At 36.2% G+C, this 23,855-nt stretch overlaps 1 protein-coding gene across 1 annotated transcript in view; it reads right to left on the bottom strand.

The window, feature by feature from the left end:
- Nucleotides 1-23,855, bottom strand: part of LOC131072891 (peptidyl-prolyl cis-trans isomerase CYP37, chloroplastic) — a 155,565-nt gene that overhangs the window by 26,317 nt on the left and 105,393 nt on the right. The window contains exon 6 of the mRNA XM_059211637.1: nucleotides 4,566-4,615. Coding sequence (XP_059067620.1) covers nucleotides 4,566-4,615 — 50 coding nt within the window. The remainder of the gene's footprint in view (nucleotides 1-4,565; nucleotides 4,616-23,855) is intronic.

Here is a 23,855-nt window from a genome sequence, read left to right as displayed (position 1 = left end):
GTTTTTTGGATTTAGTGTTGGGTGACAGTCGAGTACCTAGTGCAGGTGAGTTACTACAGGAGAGTAAGGACATAGTTGCGACTCTCAGAGACAATATTGCTAGAGCTCAGAACCAGCAGAAACAATATGCAGACTAGAAGAGGACTGAGCGCAGTTTTGAGGTGAATGATATGGTTTACCTCATGTTGCAGCCATACAGGCAGTCCACTCTCAAGAAGAGTGGTGCAGAGAAACTCAAGCCACGTTACTATGGACCATTTAGGATTATCAGGAAGGTTGGTGAGGTGGCTTATGAATTGGAGCTTCCCGCAAATAGCAGAGTGCATAATGTATTCCATGTGTCACGCCTCAAGAAGGCGTTGTGTCAGAGTGTGGTGCCTTCTGCAGTATTACCTCCCTTGGATGATGAGGGGAAGTTGATCTTGGTTCCAGAATCCATCTTGGATAGCAGAGAGAAGCATCTTCGCAGGCGAGTGATCAGAGAGTACCTGATTAAATGGAAGGATCTACCTGTTGAGGATGCTACTTGGGAGGGTGAAGCCATTCTGCAGCATCCTGCATTGAGATTGCTTGAGGCCAAGCAATTTCAGGAGGGGCGGACTGTCATGTCCCCTCTTTAGTATGACATGACACTTTACGTGGATTTGCCTATTCCAGACTCTCGTAGGCAGATGGTTGTGGTGAGAGAGTCATTTTGGCGTTTATTTGGTGAATGGATGGCTCATTATGCTCTTGGAGACATTATATTTTATTATTTGGGGCCAAGATGTTATATTTTTAAATTGAGGTGCACTTTTTATTTTATGAAGTAACTTTTTATCTAAAAAGTGCAATGAGGCTTCTAGAAGATTCTATTATGGATACTTCTAGAAAGTCATGGATACTTCTAGAAAGACTAAGAGGCTTCTAGAAGATTCTATTATGGATACTTCTAGAAAGTTATGGATACTTCTAGAAAGACTAAGAGGCTTCTAGAAGATTCTATTATGTGTATAAATAGACCCCATGGGTCTCTCATTTGGCATCCAAGTTTATTTTTTCTCTAGTGCATCTACTTGAGCATTTGTGGAGCTTGAAGGTCTACAAGTATTCAGCTGAATCATTGGGAACGATACCTCCCAACTCAAGTGATTGCATAACTGAGGGGGTGAAAGATCCTCTGAAGGGTTGCTCTTCGGAATTGGTACTCAGCCAATTCAGGTGTGCTTAATTGGAATACTATCTTGTCAGGGTTCGATTTAGAGATCAGTTGCAAACTTACATCTTTGTTCATGTATCAATGAATGTCATTGTCTATCATTAGAAAGTCTGAAATAGTGATCAGAAATTAATTGCAACAGTTGTATACTTCAAACTCCCATATTTCTAAAGCATGTATGACATCTATTTGACATAATGTCAATTCTAGTATTGATGAAAAATTGAGTTGTTCCCTTGGTAGTTAAATTGATATATGTTTCCTATATACTTTGCAAATCAGTAAAGTGCTTAGTTGTAGATTGTATGTAACTTGTTGGACAATATTCCTTGAATCAAAATCATCAATTCTTCCATACATAAGCAAGGGATACTACACGTTGGGTAACCAAACTAAAAACTGAAACCAAGATTTTGAGGAAAATCGGCAAACCCTTTTGCAAAAGAGTATCAACTCCAAAACTAACTGCAAGATACCACGATTGCAGATGTTCGCCCTGGCAGGTGCGACCCAAACTAACTGCAACAAAGCACAATTTTGAGAAAAAAACCGTCAAACCCTGAAATAGGAACCCTCGAAAAGAGAATTTACGATTTTGAGGAGAAAATCAAAAAACCAAGAAATCTGAGGTTACAAATCATCGTTTTTGTGGGAAAAAACGGTAAAACCCAAATAACTAAAATCTTACGTGAATATCGCGGATTACAGATGAGATAATTTTTAAAGGAAAATTATAAACCCTGCGAACAATTTTTGAGGAAAAAATTGTGAAAACCCTCCCATGATTTTTTGTGGAAAAAATCAAAAAACCGACAGACAATTTTTTCAGGAAAAAATCGTGAAAACCCCGGGCCCTGTAAGACGAGGTCTGGCCTAAATCAATCTGATCAAGGCAACGATATTCAGATATCGTGAACATGCACTGTTTCCAAGTGTTGTGGTAGCTGTTGAACTTCTGACTGTGTTCCAACATGATGTTGGTCAAAGATGCCATCACAAAAATGGAGGTTGAACGAGGTCAACCTAGTGAAAGCATGAGACAAAAGAATCTGATTCAAAAATCAGAACAGAAGCAGCTGCACAAAAAATCTGAAACCTTGGAGGAGAATTTTAGCACGAATTTTGAGGTTTGGAAGAAACCCAAAAATGAAAATTTTTTTGCAAACTTAAAACAGTATAAATGGTGCCAAAAAAACAACAAAAATCCCAACATCCACAGAAATAGCAGAAATTGTGAACTGTTTTTAAATTCCAAAGCAAATTTGCTGGCACGGAAAACGAGGCACCCAGAAAAATCTGAGACCAACCCAGAAAAGTTCTTGAAAAACCCACCAAGAATCTGAAAACAAAATGCAAATCCGATGGCTCAAAAATTGGGGCACGAAAAACGATGCATCCAAAAAAATCTGATGACGACCCAGGTTGAGCTCTCAAAAAACCCACCAAGAATCTGCAAGCAAAATAAAATTTCAACTTGAACTGAAGGGTCAAAACCCTAGTCGAAAATTGCAAAAACCCTAGGAAAATTTTCAATCTACAAAAAAAACTCCAGGTTGCAGGTCCAAAAATCTCCAAAACTCTAAAAAAACATGAACTGATGCCCAGTACAAAGAAATTTGCCCACGAACTAGAAACCCTCAAAAAGCCTTCAAAAAATTGAAATCGTTTTTTTTATAAAAAACAATTAAAAAATCTGGAAAATATTCCAAAAAGAAGACCATGAATTTTTATTAAAAAAATCGCCAAACTTTAAAGAATCCCATCGACCCGCTCTGATAGCATGAAAAATAAATTGAATGAATGATTCAATAATCGGATGATTACATTGAACGATATACACACGTATATATAGAGGTTACAAGACGATGTTCTATAATTAGAACATAACGTTAAAGTAAAAGATTAAAGAGCTAAAAACTAAATAAAGTTTAAAAGCTAATTAATTAAAAAGAAAAAGCTAAATGCTAAATAAAGCTTAAAAGCTAATTAACTAAAAAGCTAAATGCTAAATAAAGCTTAAAAGCTAATTAAGTAAAAAGAAAAAGCTAAATGATAAATAAAGCTTAAAAGCTAATTAACTAAAAAGCTAAATGACCATTAAACAAGGAACTAAATATAGGTGACTAAAATATAATTAAATATTCTAATATTATCTTGGTGCAACACCTTTCATTTTAGCATTTCCTTCTTCCTTTTTCCTCTGCAAACTACTAGAATAGGTTTAAAAGTAGAATTTGGAGTGTTGAGTTGGTTCAACACCTGCACCTGGATTGAGAAGGAAGTCGGCCTTCTTTGGAGATTCAACCCACTCGTGCAATGTCCCACACTTCGGGGTTGTTTCCATGTTTCACAAGGTTGTTAGGTTGATAGCTCAGCAAGGGTGCAAACTTTTGTGACAACAATACCCAATCCTCAAATACCACAAGAGCATTCATCACTACATTCAAATCGATATGGTATTCTTGAACTATTGAAACCCTAGGATCTTCCCACTGTTCTGCAGTGAAGACTGAAAAAATCTTCAAGTCCAAAGGTAAGAAAGATTTCTTGATGCATATCAAGCAACATCCTTAGGGAAAAGGAAACATTAAACCCTCAAACAAGCAACCAAGCTAAGCTGCACTGATTCAGAAGCAAGATCAAAAGCATATGCCGAGGAAGAAAGGTACAAGAAATAAGCTAAGCTGCACTGATTCAGAAGCAAGATCAAAAGCATATGCCGAGGAAGAAAGGTAAAAGAAATAAGTTACAAAAAGACATAAGCAAGTGGTGTGAAAATAACAATTGTCACAACACAAATGAATGGAAGAGAACAAAGGCTTTTCCTAAGAGAATTGTGAAAAATGAACACTCTACAAGCCTCCACAATCACAACGCCATCTATATGGAGAGAAGGAAAGCATATTAGAAATGCAGATCAGCATTTCACCACAGCCACAGTGTAGTGCTATAACAAAATGATGAGAAGCACCTATTCCAATCACAGATTTGATTCAATGGGAAGAATCTGCATCTAATGCAAGAGGATTAATCTGCTTTGTGAAATCGTTGAATTTTTCGTGATGGCTGGGATGCTACAAAAATCACTTCCAATGACTGATATGGTCACTTGCCTTCAAGTTCAAGCCTACCAGGTATTTAATGATGATTTTTAAGGATTTCTAAATTGCTTGTCCATATATAACTATTAAGAGGTGTACTAGTTGCACTTTCCTCCAAATAGCATTTGATGTAGTATATTTTTGTCTACATAAAAAGCATCAGACAATTGATTACAGGAAAACTAATTGAGAATATAAAATGAAAATAAGTTATAACCATTTAAGAGATAGTAATTTACAACCATTCTTTTGCATTTAGAGCATACCTTGGATAATCTTGATATTGTTGAGGTAGCAAATATGGCAAATCTGGAACCTATACATGAAATAATGCCACATAAGAAACTAAAGCCTGTTTTTGTTTTAGTCAAATAAGGAAAGAGAAAGTTACTGGAAGAAAATAATGATTCTATAAATTTGAATAGGAAGTTTGTAGAAAGACAAGGACAAAAAAAAGTTTTGCATATTTGATATTTGATTTCTAAACTTTACTCGTATACATTACTCAATATACAAAAGATCAGTTTTTTGTCTGTGAGGACTAGCACAACCAACATCTTATTATTTCTTTAGTAAAGCATTCCTGCTCACAAGAAAGAATCATAACTATTTTTTTAAGAGATCTAAAATTTTCACAGACCATATCATAAATAAGGGAGAGCTACTAGAAAAAACTGTGCGAAACCATTTTGGTTTTGCACTGCTTTTCTCCATTAACAACTATTTTTGTAACTAGTTATATTCATTAAAATAAACCTCAGCACATGAATAATAAGTCAAGGCATTGAAAAAGAATGCAACTATTTATTCACATGCATTTTATTTTTCAAACCCACCGACTTCTCTACACATGCATAGTGTATCTTGGAATTTAAATTATAAAATATAAATGTAGTCAAATGCATAATGATGAATACCATAAAAATGGATCTTGGATATATTTATGGTAAGTTTGGCTTTGTTGTCGCTTCATTTGGCACTACCCCAGATCTAACTGATGGGGAAGCAAAGAAGACTAAAGGGACACAATCCAGGAAGGATGGTAAAGAGAAAGTTCATCCACCTCAAGCAAGAAAACTCTTGATTAGGGTTGGTAACTGTTGGCATTTGTCATTGATGTCAATAGATCCAGTAATATAGTTTTTGAAGTTGGATTTCTCTGGAGAGTTAAACAGTGATCTGCATTTCCACACTTTGAATATTAGTAAAAGAAATGCACAGATTGTAGTGTTGATCTTACAGCAATATAAACAGATAACTATCCTTTACAAACATATAAGTTCTTACCAGACTTCAGCCCGTACTGTGTAACCTATGGAAATATGAACAAGTTTTCAGAAAGACATCTAATATTGTTTTTCAATTAATCTGCCACTGCATACAGAATGAAGGTATCTTTCAGAAAAATATCTACAGATAGTCTCCAGTCTGTCTAAACAGTCATATTGGTGAAACATACGATTGCACACAGAACTATCATCAAAAAGAGTTTGAGTTGGTTGGAATTAGATTGGAAGTTTTTGGAAATTTTTAACATTTCATGATAATATATCATTAATGAATATTCTTTTCTAAAAGCATCAAACTAAAGGCCTTTTCTAGTTTTGGTTAGTTTGAAGTAGTTGAATAGCTTCCTCATAACTGAAAAGGAAGTTATGGATTGGTTATTAGCTTTCTTCATCGATGACTTAGAAGAACTTTATATATATTCATGTTTAGAGGATGGGTGGTGGTGTTAAGAAGTGTTACGTATAAGAAGTTTTCGGGCAGGCATTTTGAATTAGTCTTTTAAAAGGTTCGATGGAAAGTTTCTAACTATGCTTCATGAACATAAAGTGTTGTGATACACCACCCCAACTGCTGATTTGCAAACTCTGGTTTTTGGAAAAAGTTTCTGGTATTCTGTTTTTCTGATTTTGTTTGGTTTTTTTATGTTTTGCAAAGAAGTGAATGCAATAAAGAAGTTTTGGGGATTTTGCTGATGCTTGCAATAGAATATGAAAATTCAAGAAATTTTACAACTACATAGAAATAAGAATTTAAGGAAAGTACTATTAAAATTAATTGACTGATTTTTATTAACTTCAATCTTCTAAAACATACCCGTGCACAGCTGCTCAAATTCTGGAAATCTGATGCATTCCAAGAGTGCCAATTAGCTTGCCTTAAGGGTGCAACTACACACACAGTCTGATTTTTGCATCAGCACTTAAATTCACTGCTTTTTGAACTGAAATGTGTATCCTCAAAACCCCAACTCCAGCTGAATGGCTTTAATAATAGTCATAAATGATATGGCTGGGTTGATTTGTTGTTGTAGACTGTTGTAGGCTACTCTGAGGCTTCCAATTTACTCAGATCTGCAATTAACTACCCCAAAACTGCCCTCCTATCAGTCTAATCCACTATTTCTTTCCCTCACAAATGCTGGAAATGATGAATTTCTTTGCTAAGATACCCTTGGATGATCTTACACACTTGTAGGCATCAACTCTTCTGAGAGATTTCGTTCTCAAAAGGCCTGATCTGCTGCACAAACTCCAGCTCAGAGCTCAAAACCCAAATGCTGCTGTAAAAATGAGTTAAAGAATGGCAAATTTCCCTCCCAAAAGTCACTTTATTCTCCTCTTGGATCAAATTCCCTCCAAAAGGCATCTTTTGGCATATTCTTAGGTTGATTCTATGGCATATTCCCTCTCATGAAGGAAATCGAACCTCTTGGGAAAGCCTTTGTGATTAATGATTAAGTTGTTTTTTAGAGACAAAGTTATGTCTCTAGGCATCATTACTTGCAAGGGGCTCCACTTCCCTTTTATTATTAATAATATAATAAGCTTATTTAATAACTTATTTAAATAAATGGACATATTTAAGTCCTTATTCAAATATCCAATTTATACCTTGAAAACACATCCAATCACCTCCAAACTGAAACTGAGGGTGCCACTGGTCCCCGGAATGATGACTGGGCATAGAAATCCAACTGTCAGTTTCCCCTAAAATCTAGGAATCCTCCTCCAAGGCTAAGGAATCATCTCTGAACACTGAATCTCACACCACTAGCCTCCTGTCAATCCTCCCGACATCCTTGTGGGTCCACTGGTGACTGTCAGTCTGCTCCTAAAAAATAGAAACCTCCCTAAAATTTAGGAGGCACCTCCAAAACAACTGAGGATGCTCCTCGTGACTCCTATGCTTCCCCACAATCCGGGTGAACTGACAGTCATTCCCTAAAAAATAGGATCCTTCCTAAAAAATAGGAAACTGGCCTAAAGCTCCCAAAATGCCTCAAACACTTCCCGAAAGGCACCTGTCTCACTGTATAAGTCCCCTGTCCACTGTATTAGCCAACGGGGACTCCTATCAATAAGCTAATCCTACAAGAACTCAACTGCCTTAGGAAGGGGACATTACAAGTGTTGACCATGATAAAGTCAATCGGAACATTTTGATAAGATCAGAGGTGTGTGACAACTTTCAGAAAAAGGGAAGGTAAATTTTCCATAATCAAATATAACAATGAAGATAGTTTTGTCAGTCTTTCAAATCACTTCGCAGTATTTTGATTATCACTCCAAAATCATTCTAAGGTTGCTAATAAGTTTTGTTGCAGTACTTGCTGACAATACAAAGATGTTTTTCAGATTGTTGTGAATTAGACTTGCAGTGTGCAGAGATTCTGAGTTTGTCATTGTTGTGACAATCTATCGAAATATAAAGACTTGTATGTGCCATTCAAGCAATAACATTTTAGTTGGATTCTTGTTGATGACAGTAGTTTTGAAGGATCTTGTTCAGAGATGGTATCATTGCCTTGTTCTTTTCAGTATATAATGGTCTGAAGTTATCTTACAGTGATATACCTTTTTCAGATTGAACTCAAAGTTATTTATTGAAGGATTTCACAGAAATATAGTTCAGATTATTTGCTTTCCCTCATTATTTTGTACAAGAGCATAGTATTATATGATCATATCTGTTGAGTCCTTGTACATTCTAGTGATTCTGTAATGGTGGTTGACAGTTTTATGTGGTTGTGATTATTTTGAAGTTGATATGAGTTGGTGCTCATTTGTGTAAGAGTTGGTGCTCTTAAGATAGGGGTTTGGTGACTCCTTAGGGTTGGTGCCCTTAAAGGATTGTAATTGATTTTAACTGTGAGGCTGGATTAGGACAGATCCTAGCAGCGTTCTCACCGTGGTTTTTCCATCTTGGGTTTCCACATAAATCTTGAGCAGTGTGAGCGCATCTCTTATATTTCAGCTTGGTGCTTCCGTTTCAGTATTAAATTTATAAGCTTTGCATAAGTTTTTCAAAAAAATTAACTAGGTAAGAGTTAAAGTTTAAATTACTACTGATTCACCTCCCCCCCCTCTCTCGGTAGTAAACCTGTGTTCTACAATTGGTATCAAAGCCAGTGCTTGTTAAAAATACCTAATCAATCTAAACAGATCCTGTCAATAGAACACATGGCTAATCTAGAAGGTTCTGCATCAAATAAGGCACCTTTGTTTGATGGCACTAATTATGGATTCTGGAGCATTAGAATGGAAAGCTATATCTCTTCCTTAGGGTGTGATGTTTGGATGCCGATAGAAAATGGTTATACTATGCCTAAAATTCCTTTAACTAATCCTACAGAGAAAAGGGATTATGAAAACAATGCCAAAGCTAAAAATGCTATTTTATGTGGTTTGTCTAACACTGAGTTTGTAAAAGTTATGCATTGTAAAACAGCCAAGGAGATTTGGGACAAGTGGAAGAGCATTTATGAAGGAGATGACAAAGTGAAACAGGCAAGCTACAAAATTACAGAATTCGATTTGAGAGTTTAAAGATGAAAGACAATGAATAGATTGCAGAATATTTGTTAAGAGTGGACAAGATAGTAAATGCTATGCCTTGGAGAAAAAGTGGAGGACAAAGCAGTTATGCAGATGGTATTAAGGTCATTACCGTCAAGGTATAATGCTAAAATTTCTGCTATAGAAGAGGCAAGAGATCTTAGTAAACTTTCATTAGATGATTTGCACGGTATTCTAACTGCTTATGAGATGAGAACTGTTGATGAAGAACTACCAAAAGAGAAATCGCATCCAAAGCAACAAGGAAGGCAAAAGACGAAAGTACAGATTCAGATAGTGATGATGATGAAGAGGTTGCAGAACTTGTAAAGAAACTTAAAGAGGGTTTTAGAAAGTACAAAAGAAAACTACCCCTCAAAAGCTTCAACTATGGGAAAGTTGGATACTTTGCTACTAAGTGTCCCTATACCAAAGATGATCGAGACAATGAGGAAGATTTCAAGAAGAAGAATAAAGGCAAATCTTTCTACAAACAGCAGAACTTCTCAAAGAAGAAGAAGAGTTTGTGTGTTAATGAAGAAAGTTCAAACTCAGAGGGCAATAATGAATCTAATAGTGAAGCATTGTTCATGGCAATTGGTGGACCAGATCAGAGTGATGAAGATGTTGTCGAACAAGGTGAAATATATCTTGAAGGAGAACTACTATGTGCTCTTGAAGAAAACAATAGATTAAAGAAGGAGAACTCTCAGCACAAGATTTTAGCATTGAAAGAAGTTGAAATCCTAAAGAAAGAACTTGAAGAAGGAAATCAAACGATCATCAAGTTAAACAATGAAATTGAAGAAGTCAAGAAAAGGGAAGACATAAATCATTCTAAATTCTTGTCTAAATCTGAAGAAAGTGTGGTTCTAGAAAATAAATTAGTGACTTTACAACATGATCTTGAGCAATATAAAAGTGAATCTAAAGTTCTAATTTGTTAGATGATATGCTAGCCAAACAAAGATCAAATCATAGAACATCTAGTTTGGAATTTGAAAAAGGACAAAGTTCTAATAATGCTCTTAGTGAAAAAGACAATATCAATGGGTTTGTTAAGGTTCAGAGACATAAGAGATATTCACAATGGCATCCTTCTACAAGCAGAATGACAACAAATAGGTTGTATTCCTTCTATGGTTATTGCAATTTATGTAATTACTTTGGTCATAAGGCAGTTAATTGTAGGGTTGTACCAAGAAGGAATATCAATTTTGTAAGTCAGAATTATTTTGATTCCTTGAAGGATTTCAATATAATCTGTTTTAATTGTCAGAATGTTGGTCATATTGCAAGAAACTGTCACATGAATTTTGCAAAAAAGAAAGAGTTGAGAACATGTTCTTCAGGGTAGTGTTGTGACCATTTCACACATCGCCCCATTGCAAATGGGGACCCCTGCTTTTTGCTTTCTAGGGTTTGTTTTTTAGGTCTTTTAGGGTTTTGTCCGTTAGCCTTTAGCTTTCGAGTGTCGCCAAGGGGATCACCTGGATAGCAGGTTCTGCTTGAGTTAGGTCAAGTTGGTGAGTGATGAAGTCTGGAATGTCCTGATCCTGAAATTTGGCTAAGTCTAGAATGTCCTGATCCTGAAATTTGACTAAGTCTGGAAACTAAAAATCCTCCAAAAACTAGATTTTGCAATATAACTCCTAGAGGTCTGAAACCACTCTCAAACATCCTGAAAGTATATATGGAATATAACTTAAATGTCACTTATACTTAAATGTTATATTCCATAAAATTATCCTGACGGAGAGTTCAAAAAGTCAAATTTCGCTCCTGACCCTTCCTGAGGGTCCAAAGCGAATTTCGCTCCTGACCCTCTCAGGAGGTCCAAAGCGAATCTCGCCCCTGACCCTTCCAGAGGGTCCAGGGCGAAAATCAATCTAGGACTCATTTCTTGCCTTATTTGACCAAATTTTGACTTGCAAGGCATTTTTAAGGGAAAGTTGGAAATGTTTGAAAACCTTGAAAAAATGATGGATTTTGGCCAAGATTAGGAATTTCGCTCCTGACCCTTGCTGAGGGTCCACAGCGAAATTCATTATAAACTTCATTTGCCACCTTGTTTGAGCTTGAAACCTTGTTCCTGGCCTTGAAAACGATCTTACCTTGCCCTGTGAAGTGATTTGAAACTTGAAGATTGAGCAGTTTAGCCTAGATTGTGAATTTTGCTCCTGACCCTTGCTGAAGGTCCAGAGCGAAAATCTTATTTGAGCCTATTTGTCACTAATTTTGGCTAAATTTTTATGTGCAGGGTCTCCTGGAAGGAAGGTTGAACATCATTCAAAAGTTTGGACGCTTGAAAAATGGTGAATTTTGGGCAACAAAGGTAAATTCGCTCCTGACCCTTGCTGAGGGCCCAGGGCGAAATTTTGAATAGCTCTCATCTTGCATGGAAAAAAGTCAAGTTTTGGACATAGATGAAACAAGGACATCTCCCTTTACTCACCTGAGAAAGTGTCAATTTGAAAAAGTGAAGGATTTTGTTGAAAACTTAAAATTTGCTCCTGACCCTTGCTAAGGGTCCATGGTGAAAATCTTGTGGGAGATGTTTTTTGCTTAGTCTTGGTTGAATTGGAATGTCAAAGAGGTTTCAAGGTAAAAAATGAAACATTTTGGTCTAAATGGCAAAATTCGCTCCTGACCCTCTCTGAAGGCCCAGAGCGAAATTCTCAAAAACACTTTTTTTTGCAAAGCCAAAATGATGTTCTATGATTGGAATGGATGTGAAAAGGCATGCTTTTCCCTTTGAAGATAATTTGGATGGCGAACAAGAGGCAAACAAGCTAGATAAGCAAAAATTCGCTCCTGACCCTTGCTGAGGGTCCAAGGCGAAAATCATAAAACCAATATGCTCCTTTCCAGTTTGTGCTAAGACAAGGTTACACCAAGGTAGAAATGGCCTTCGAAAACATGATGAATGAAGATTTGCTTCCAAAACTTGATGATTCTAAGCCAGGGAGGAAAAATCGCTCCTGACCCTTGTTGAGGGCCCAGGGCGAAATTTTGAAAAACACCTATTTTGCCTTGCAGGAACGAACCAAGCTTGGATGGAGTGAAAGAAGAAGACCTATTTGAGATGCCTTGAAGAAATTTTGAGCTTTGAAAAATGTCAATTTAGAGCTAAATTTGGAAAATCGCTCCTGACCCTTGGAGAGGGTCCAGGGCGAAATCATTAGCAAACCTCATTAAGACCTTGATCAGAAAATTGATATTCTCCAGTTTGCATTAAATCACCAAAATTGCTAAATTTGAGGCATGTGGAAAATTAAATTTAAATTTGAAAGCATTTTGCATTTAATAAATTAATTTTAGCCCTTGAAATAAATAAACAATTCCCCTTGGAGGCTCTAAAATTAATTTTTTGAATTAAAATTTGTTAGTGAGCGCTCAAAGGCATTATTTTGCCTTTATAGGCAAGTCGGCCACCTTTTTTAAAGAGTTTTTATTTATTTTTTTTATCCCTTTTGCCAAGTCGGCCTTGGAGGAAAGAAGGTGAGTGCTCTATATAATAGGGGGGCATTGTTTCAAATGCAAATCATTCATTCATTGTTTTAAATGCGAATTTGAGGAGCAAATTGGAGAGGCTAAATTTTGCTAAGTGTTGGAGGCTAAGGAGGGTGGAGCTCTTTTGAAGACTAATGGAGGCGTAATTCATCCAAGGGAGGACTATAATCTAAGCCTTGTCCATCAAAATCCGGTCTTCTTTCATCATTTGTCAAGGTTTTGTAGTTAAACATTCAAGGAGGAGGTATGAAGAATCATTTTGAAGTTTTTATTCAAGACTTATTGTGATTTCATAGCAATTTTGTAGAATCTAAGTCTTGAAAATCCAATTTCCATTCATAATTAATTTGAAAATGTATAATTCTTGATTTATCATGTCTTTTTCAAATTAATATCTTAAGTTATACCCTTGAAAGGTCTTAAATTTCATGCTTTAAGGTTTGATGCTCAAAGAACTTTAATCTTTTGTGTAGGCATCAAATGGTGACTCCCAAGCCCAGAGGATATACAAGTCGGCAAGCTCTCATCAAAGAAGATCCAGTCCAGGACAAAGATGATCTCCTCCAGCTCAGTATCATCAAAGAAAATCAAGCCAGATCAAGGACGGCCTCCTCCAAGAAGATCGAGCAAGGATAAGGGCGACCTCTTCCAATCCAGCATTCCAAGGCGAGGTACATCATCATCCTGCACATCAAAGACAAAAGAAGTCAGAGCAAGGGTTCGTTGAAGAAGCGGATAGTTTCAGAAGAGTTAATTAAAGCTAGCTTCTCAGCAACATCAAGTTGAATATCTACCAAATTACAAGTGTCAGACGAGGTGGCATCCTAGTCATCACTTCTCCAGTCGGTGTGGTCCACCTCAGCATGTCCAAATTCAATGTACCTGACTCATGGGAGATGGCACAAACTTCGATGTACCTACCCCAGCTATCCATTGGTCGAATTTTCCAGAGAAGACATGTGTCCAATTAATACAATTATTTCATTGGTCAGAATTGAGTTTGTTGTAACAAACCCTAATTAGGGTTTGCATTGTAGAATCTTGGCCATTGATCTCAAATTGATCTTAGCCATTGAATTGTATTAAGGGCACTATATAAGCCCCGACTCTTCATTTTGTAAAGGATAATAGAAGATAGTTAGTCGTGAGTAGTTAGCTAATAGTGGATAGTCAGTTGATAGAATAGCAATTAGAGTAGAATAGAAAGAGAAGGCAAAGATTGTTGCCAAGACGTTGTTGTGAAAGGCTTGTAAAACTTCATTGAAGAAATGGTGAAATTTATGGGTCGATTCAACAATTTGCATGGTCTCTATACTTCTCATATTTGATTTCATGTTATTAGATGAGTGGAAGAAATGTATTTGATTGATGGTGAAATTCGTATATCCATACTACTAGCAGTTTGTTGATTGCAGACTTGCCTTGCGTAGTCAACTGGAATCATTTAGCTAAAGCTTAACTTCAATTGTCGCTTCTTCATTGATATGCATCAGCCTGATGGTGTCTATGCCTGTAGTGATGATTTGAACATCATAAAGTTTTCCTTCAAAGATTGCACTAACCTTGTGGAGATGGTCCTGGGATGTCAAAACAAGACTTTGTTAGAATTTCATCAAAGATCATTCATTGCTCCTACATTCTTAGTGTTAGGATTAGATCCTTTCCTCGCCCTCGTCCTTTTTCCATTTTTTCAAATCTAGGCTAGTAAAATCTTGTGATTCCAGCAAATTAGACGTTTAGGTCATCAAGTGTAAGTCCCCTTGTGATTCCAGCAAATCACATCATACCACAGAGAGCTTATCCACACGTAGAGATCCTACAGCAAAGAACCTTGAAGTCATCCCGATTGATCCTTTTCGCGACATCTTCAGCATTCGGAGGCTTTATTCAAGAGAGGATAAGGTACCTTTAGGTATTTTATGCTGTGTTCGCATGTGCATAAAAAAAAAACACATCAACAGGTAGAAACAAAGAAAGTATGGAAGAAGAAACAAGTGTGATGTCCCCATACAAACAATCAAAACATAATTATGCCCGCTTTAAAATGGTAATTAATAGTAAATAATAATACAATTAAAATATAAATATATATATATAACCAAATAAATGAATAGAATGAACTAAATAAAATCTTAATAATAATAATAAACAAGATTTAATATATAATTTATATTTATATTAATATTAAAGTTCATATTCATCAAATAATAATATAAATTTACCAATATTATATTATTGACAAAACACATATAAAAAGTTTTCGCTAGTTCCTTGAGCTTGATTGTTGTTGCTAGCTGGTAAACTTTGGGGTAGACCAGATCTGACGCATGTCAGAATAGTCTCCCTTGCAACAGTATAAAATCTTAGTCTCCCTTGCAACAGTATAAAATCTTTCCAAGTGAAATATGAACCATACAATTATGGTGATAATGACCTTGGGTAGTGATTCATTACAGTGATTAATCTCTTATATTTATATGAGAAAACGAAGGTGACAGCTTGATCAATAAATATAGGAATGATATTAATTTGGATGAAGATTGGAGACTTCCTTAATGGACAGCCGACTTCATTAAGAAGCTATCAGACTTTCATGTTAATCACCGAACCATTTATTTAGAACAGAAATTATTATTAAGAGCAACGATCGTAGGAAAGAGGCAATGATTTAATTATAGATGATGGAAGCAACTTTATAAGCAGCGGACAGAATTCATCATGATCAATTACATACAGTGATTATGCTAAAAAGGTAGCAAATACAATCGATGATAATAATCATGGAGAACTATGATCGGAATAAATAACTAACATCCATATATGAATACGAATTAGACACTTATGAAGAGACACGATTAGGGAATGAGGATACAACGCTCCACAATCAAACCCTCCCATCGCATATTAGAGAGACTTCATATCATTCCCAATAGGGGTATCGAGGAGGAAGAATAATAAAGTGGAAATAGTGGACAATTAAATCATAGTGCCAGAATTCACTGAAATTATGAAAATCATTCTGTTGCTTGTTTCGGGCTTCCATCAAACTCTTATACATCGTATACCACATTCCTATAAGCTGGTGTTGACCATTATTCAGACAGACGGAGAATATATATTCTATTCTGCTAACCATTTATATCGCTGACATATTGATGTAGACATAAGAACATACAAAGTAATTATTCTTCCAACTTGCGTCTAGTTATGGGGACCCTTCCTGAGAAGAATCGCATAGGCTATAGATACGGGGAAGATGGTAGTGTTACGTTTGTGCGGGTTGAAGCAAGGATAGCAAGTTTCGATTTCATTAGTTCGAATGCATATTGAGTGAACAGAGATTATATATTATATCAATTCTTGTGCCAGAGTAGCATGGATGCTGTTGTCAATAGAAAAATAAATCAATGTTCCTGATCATCTGTAACTACGGACAGATTTATGAGCCACTTATATCACATATAAGGAGTCTTATAACAAATTTGTAGTGAGGAACTTATTAGCAGATAGTATCAGTTTATAGGAGATTTATGATCAGCATAAATCTATTGTGAAATCAGAGAAAACTATCAAGATAAGTTCTTTTTTGCAGGAACCATTCTTAGCGTTATGAGTTAAATATTATAATAAAGTGACTTCCAAATTGTTGAGATGATATTTATAAATATACTACGATTCTCACTTTAAGTTAGAATTATTGTTTCAGGACTAAATCGAGGTAAATCCCAAATGGGGACATTTCAACAAGACGAGGTCAAGAAAGTCCATGATTGCTCAATTTGGTCCTCATGCAAAGAGATAGAACATTTGGGTCATAGACAGTGGTTGCTTGAATCACATGTCAGGTGATAAGAGTAGCATGGATGCTGTTGTCAATAGAAAAATAAATCAATGTTCCTGATCATCTGTAACTACGGACAGATTTATGAGCCACTTATATCACATATAAGGAGTCTTATAACAAATTTGTAGTGAGGAACTTATTAGCAGATAGTATCAGTTTATGGGAGATTTATGATCAGCATAAATCTATTGTGAAATCAGAGAAAACTATCAAGATAAGTTCTTTCTCGCAGGAACCATTCTTAGCATTATGAGTTAAATATTATAATAAAATGACTTCCGAATTGTTGAGATGATATTTATAAATGTACTACAATTCTCACTTTAAGTTAGAATTATTGTTTCAGGACTAAATCGAGGTAAATCCCAAATAGGGACATTTCAACAAGACGAGGTCAAGAAAGTCCATGATTGCTCAATTTGGTCCTCATGCAAAGAGATAGAACCTTTGGGTCATAGACAGTGGTTGCTTGAATCACATGTCAGGTGATGAGAGTAATTTTATTGCCTTTACAGATTGGAATGGTGGTGTAGTAAAATTTGGTGATAAATCGTCCTTACAAATTCAAGGTAAAGGTTTTGTAAGTATTAATGATACTTTCAAAGCTTGTAATGTTTGGTATGTAGAGAACATGAAGTGTAGTTACTACTGAATCACCCCCACCTCCCCTCTCATAATAATCATGTGTTCTACAGTAACCTCTACATACACTACATCCAAATGCAGTTGTGACTATATATCAAAAGCAAATCAAGTCATTGATATTGGTTAAAAAACAATGTAATCAACATATTATAAAATACTTATTCTCTATTTCTTCCATGTAGTAAATCACCGATAGTAGTAAACAAATCCAATTATTTCTTGTCAAATGGGCCAGCATTTTCACCTACACTTAGATATAAAATATGGATAGAATAAAAACTAAACTTTAAATCTCTATCCAAGATTGAACAGTCTTAAAATAGTGAGAGAAACAAGTCTTCCTAGTGTTTAGTAGTCTTAAAATAGTGAGAGAAACAAGTCTTCCTAGTGTTTAGTATTTTTATTTTTCGCTTGAGAAAACACAAAAAAGAACAACACATGAGGATAACCTCTCTTCAAATTCGCAAGGGAAGCTCTCTGAGATCTAAACAGAAAACCATAAGGTATGTACAAATTCATGCTTATGCACACAAGTTCAAGGTTATCAATGGCATTTTGCTGATTTGCATGAAAGGAAATGACTGAAAGTAAACCTAACATATCTTTTCAATCTTGGAGGTTGAGCACAAGACTTGAAGGTACTTCTCATGAGCCAAGTTTTTTATATAAGAATTACAGCTAGCCAAAGTAAGTTGAAAAAAAACTGATTTCATTAGAGCAGAGACTAACAGATCAACATTAACAAGACAGGATTAAACAAATTGAACATCACGCGATTTCATTAAGTAAACTAAAGTACATTCGAAGTTACAATTTAGACAAACATATTTAGCATAGGGATAGAGCTATCTCTTATATAACAGCTACTGATGTTCCTAGCTAACCTACCAACACAAATGATGTTGAAAAGTGAAATATCCCACCCCTTTGTGGATATTTAATTTTCTGATTTTTGCCTTTGATTAAATTCGTCAAACACTTGGCACTCTTATTGTATGCATCCTTCACAATGTCATTTTAAAAAACAGTTCGCTTCTAGTGTGTTGTTTTCAGTTTGATACTGATTTCATTTAACATTTAAAAAGGATTGCATAATAATACTAATAACTGAAGAAGCAAACAAGATTTCAAACTTGGACCAAATAAGCACTCAATGAAAAAATAGCATTGACAATGTAAACCCTGACCTTTATTGCAATCACAGTATGGAAGGGGCAGAAAGCGGAAGTACAGGATAACTTTATTAACTGAAACCAGTTTGAGAATGACTCAATGAAACTAAGCCATTTTTGAGGACGAAAACCCTTGGAAATTAGTGGATTGGACGGAAACCCAACTCCACGTAGAGAAGTGGATTCGTCCAGGATTCATCATTGGGCATATTTGCAGGTTTTGGAATTAGTTTGAGCTTCAAGGAATATATCTCTATCGTAACTAAGTATTGCTACAGTAAACTCTACAGTAATCGCTACAGTAACTGCTAAAGTTATTCACACTCCATACATTCATTCTCCAGAATAGGCAACTGATTCTGGGCATATTGTTAAGAGTTTAGAGGAGGGTTTGGCTGGCAAATTTCTGAGTTTGAATGGTGACCGACTCCTATTAATCTCTAGATGTCAGCCATAATTAATTTCTAAGTTTTGGAGGGTTTCATCTCAGCGCCTGAATGCAGGCTTTATCAATTAACAGTACTTGCCTTCACACTATATCAGTGTGAAAGAACCTCAAGACAGCCCTTGTGACTCATGCTTGAAGTCATCTAAAGGACCTCAAGACTGGCCTTGTGACTCATGCTTGAAGTCATCTAAAGCTCTATGTCCAGGTATGTCATTTGTAAGAGTTATTGTTAGTCTGAAATTAAAATATCCGACCTGATATGAAGTTGTAATCCAGCTGTTATATTGAAAAAAAGTTGGTGGAGTTTAATTAATCTTTGTTTACATTAGTTCTTAGTTTCAATTCCCTATATTATGTTATGTAAAATTCATCATCAAACAATTAAAACAAAGCTTCATACATCAGAAAATCAGAAACCAGACCTTGCATGCAAAGTGTTTGACAAAATGTCAAACATCAAAAACTGAAAAATAAAGAACAGATTTAGCAGGGGGTCTTACAGTCAAGCTTTTGCACCCAAGCTCTTGCAGTTGTTTTTCCAAATCCATCATGGTAAGTAATGGTCAGTTTTCCCACTTTCCTGTTTAACTCCTGATTGTGTGGTCTACCACCTCCACCTCTACGTGGTCTAGTTCTCTCCCTAAAGGCTAAGTACTCAGGAAATGGAATTGCAGTCTTAAATTCCTCATCCATTCCATTCCAATCTCTCCAAACTTGAGCATGATGCTTCAGCTCTGTTGGTTCATTGTCAGCTGGAATGTTATTTCTTTGGGTAAAATTAGGCATTAGAGGCTTAAAGTTGTTTGTCCCACTGAAAGTACGCTGCTGGTCAGTCCCATTGTTTGTTGAGTTTTTCCCATTAACACCATTGTTTCCATTGTTGCCTCCATTATTGTTGCCATGGTTGTTGTTGTTATGGTTAATATTGTTATTTCCAATCAACTGTTGCCCCAATAAATCTGCCAAATGAGATATACTCTGTCATGTATCTCACTGTCCTCTAGCAAGATCGTTAAGAACATCCCTCAGGCTGGGATCGATGTGGTCTCTATGATTGTGATCCCTATCATCCATATTCCCTTCACCTAAATCCCAGATCTGATTATTCTTAGGTTGATTTTCAAGGTTTCAATTTGACCTGGGCTTTCTGAGATAATAGTTATGTGTGCTAGAACGCATCACTCAGCCAAACAGACAGCAAGAACTCAGACTGAGCTCTGATACCACTGCAATATTCTACCCCCCAAAAATTTTCTTTTAAACAGGGAAGTTTACTCACTGAGAAATTATTCTTGTTGATTTTAATAAAGTTTGTGCAGGGGTTTGAAATGAAGTTTATGTGTTCATTTTCCAATAACCAAGCTCAAAAGAACAAATTGAAACATTGCAATAAATAGATTAAGCATTCAATCAACATTTCAGGAACAAATAAAGGTACCTTTTTAACGAACTTCAATAACTTGCAGGTCTGATAGAGAATGTTATAGTGAACAAGAAGCTACAGTAGATGACATATGACAAGTCTCTTGAGAAGAAAATTCACTATGAGCATAGATGAGTTTCTCAACACTCTTAAGACATTCAAACCCTTACCAAAACCGCCCAGATCATTACAATCTGCCAAAAAGATGACTGTAAACACTCAAATATTAATCAGATGATTTCTTCTTGTTCAATCAGATTTTAGGACACAAATTATAGAGGACAATAAGAAACCACATCTGCTCCTTCAAGATTTTTGACTCCTCCAACACCTTCCACAGACTTGTTTAGTTCTGTAATTGGTTTCAGAGAGCAGCTGACGCTAAATTTATCTTCTTCCAAAGGTCTGCAATCTGTTCTAAGTGCTTCGGGAGGTATTTTTTATCTACAAACTTCAGTGACCAACTACAAGGATATAATGATGCATAGTCCCAACCATCATGTAAGTGCCCAATATTGAAACAACTGCAGAATTTGATTCTCAGAAGACCCACATCGGAATCACCCAAGCATCCACGCAGTATGTCATTTTATCACAAATTAGTGCCAAGATATTATTCCCTCATGAGCAGAAATTCAACGCACCTCTGAGGGTTATTTTTTTAATTAAAAATTGCAGCAATAACACTTCAATATGGCTGCCCAGATCTGATTGCCCAACATAGAAAAACTTTTTGAATCAATACCTGGAACTATTTGCCAAATAGAAAGCCCTAATCGAACATTTTACTGATTTTTTCTTGTGGTTTCATGGCTGCTCGACCTAGAATGGCATTTGAATGGAACAAACACAATAAAAAACCCTACAAAATCCATATAACAAGAATGCTCATAACTAGAAATGCTGCAATCAAAAGAATTGATAAATCTTCATTCTGAAATCCAAACCAAAAACCAAAAACTTCACCAAAAATCATTAATCTGAAACCCACGTATTGCCTTTGAACGAGACAATCAATCCATTGTCCTAGTGAGATCTTTCACCCATGAAGACAATGCAACCTTTGAAGTTTCCAACCTCCAATGCTCTGCCAAAATCCAAAAACTTGTGAAAACCACCTCTCTTCTCATGCACGGAAATGAGAAATCCATTGCAAAAGCTCCTTATTTCTCCTTTTCCCCTCACCCAAACATAGTAAATGAAATAAATATTTGATTTTCCACTAACTCCATGTAAGATGCCCCCTTGCTAACCACTTTTTTATTTTCTTTCCCACTCACTATAATTTTGTCAAACAGATTGCTTGCAAGCTGATCACTGATTTGGTTGTTTCTGAGTTTTACAGTTACTTAGAATGATGTTAAATTTTGACAATACACCAAATGGGTTGATCAAAAATGTGTTTGTTGTAACTAACTATTTAGCTTCAGCAATATGGAATCAAATACAAATATAGATCTTTATTTCACCACTTAAACCACTGAAATAAGCAACAAATAATATTTCTGATTTATAACAATAGAGTGATATTTTGTTTGCAATGCCAATAACAATACCAAGTCTTTACATACCAGTAACAGTGATACCAAGCAGTATATTTTCACTATTACAATGACAGAAAATAACAGTCCAACCATGAAAGATCCCTAAATGGATTCTTTGCTGCCCTGGATAAGTTTTAATTAATAAACTATCTTTCAGAGCCTTTTGATGTTCTTAGAGACTAGACAGAAGATGCAGAAAGTGTTGTTTATTTTTTGGTGATGGGGATTGCAACCATTAACCAATAATAACATAGAATTCAACTCAAAATAAGATATCAGCTTCTGATTTTATTTATGACAGCAGATTACATTCAACTAGGAGTGAAGATACATTCACTAAAACACTTAGAAACATACCACGAATCCAGCGCTGGGGTTTGTTGCTGATTTGCTATCCAAAAATGGATACAGGCATGAGTTGATGGTACAAGGGCAGTCCAGATGTACCAATACACTTATACTACCTCCAAATGAATTACCAATAACAAATTGGGCCAAAAACCCAATTACCAGCTGGAAATCCAAATTCTGCCAGGCAAAATTATACAATTTTAGCCTTAAATCCTCACTGTTTTGCTCACCCTGATCTCAATTCAAGCCTGATGACTCTGATTTCTTCTACATAGTCCTTGCTGATCCTAACAATGAAATTAAGAACAAGAAATGGAGTTAAAACCCTCCATTTTATTCATTATCACTCCACAGCCATCTGTAATGGTACGGCCCCCTTGGGAAACAGTACAACTGCCAAAAGAAATAAGTAAAGCACTGAAATTGAATGTATTCTTGCTCAGATCTGATGTAATGACCTTGCTGCTAATGATTACTGAGTTTGCTTGTTGAAATGACCCTCAATATGCCTGAAACAAGCTTCTGATGTGTTCCACGTGCCTCCTGTAGAAGGGATTTCGTCCTCCTGAAGACCAATTCTGAGGTTTCCATCTCAAACCTACTTGTTGTTGTAAATTGCAGACCTACTGCAAATGGCGGCCCTAAGGCTGCAAGGATCACGCCCAAGCTGAAGAATCAATCTGCCATGCTGAAACCCTTACTCTACAACCTGAATCCACAATGAAGAATGGCATACTCAATCTCTGTCAACTATGCACTCTGCCTGAAGAATCCAATGCCAATAACTACTGAGGGCTACGTCCCAGCCAGTCGAGATCTTGGGGTTTGCGTCCCAGATGAAGAATCACCCACTCAGAGCAAATTCACAAAATAAGTTTGATTGTGTAAAAAGATAATGAACAATTAGGTCTTCATCTCCTTATATCTCCTTTCCTTTCCAAGCAAAACCCTAAAAGGGAGTAAAGTTGGCGCATTATGAAAAGAGTGTTATTTTCTAATTATGGCATCAACTATAGGAAAATAACACTAAATTGCAAATAAACAGCGTCGGGCATCCAAAAAGACTCCGGAAGGTGAGAATCATGTAGCAAAGTTCAAGACCTTTCCAATGAGCTATAACACATAGGCATATCAACCCAGATGAAGCCAGAAACCCCTTATTACTCCGAAATGACTAAATACATAGCCTTATTTTAATCGCTAACTTAGGAAATATTTAAATATATTAAAATATCTCCAGATATCCAATAACAGCCCAAAATAACCAAACAATCATGAATATAACTTTGTCACCTATCTGTGACTGATGCTGGAAAAGCTGAGCTAACTGGCAGTCCCATCCCTAAAATCTAGGGATGCTCCTAGAAACTAGGAAACACACCCAATCTTCCTGAAACTGAAACCATAGTATGGTCCCGTGGAACCTCGAATATGGAAACTGCCACAACCTCCTAAAAGGGAGGGAATCTCCCTAAAAAGTAGGAACCTCTCTTCAAACACCTGTAACTGCTCAAAAAGATCCTGCTCTGGTCCTTAGTCCCCCAGGTGGTCATTCAGTCAACTACCAGTTCTCCCTAAAAAATAGGAGACCTCGTCCGAAGGTCAGAAACGGCTCACAGAGCCCCTACAAAGCTCCATGACCTTCAGAATGAGTCCCCTAACCATGTCGTTGACCTACGGGAACTCGAATGGTAGGTCAACCCCTGCTCATCTCATGTCACCTAGATTTGCATTCTACATTTGTGGGTGCTTATGGTACAAGCATGGGTTAT

The sequence above is a fragment of the Cryptomeria japonica genome, chromosome 9, assembly GCF_030272615.1.
Source record: "Cryptomeria japonica chromosome 9, Sugi_1.0, whole genome shotgun sequence".
NCBI lineage: Eukaryota > Viridiplantae > Streptophyta > Pinopsida > Cupressales > Cupressaceae > Cryptomeria > Cryptomeria japonica.
The sequence above is the reverse complement of the archived record's forward strand: the minus strand, read 5'-3'. Positions and strand labels throughout refer to the sequence as shown.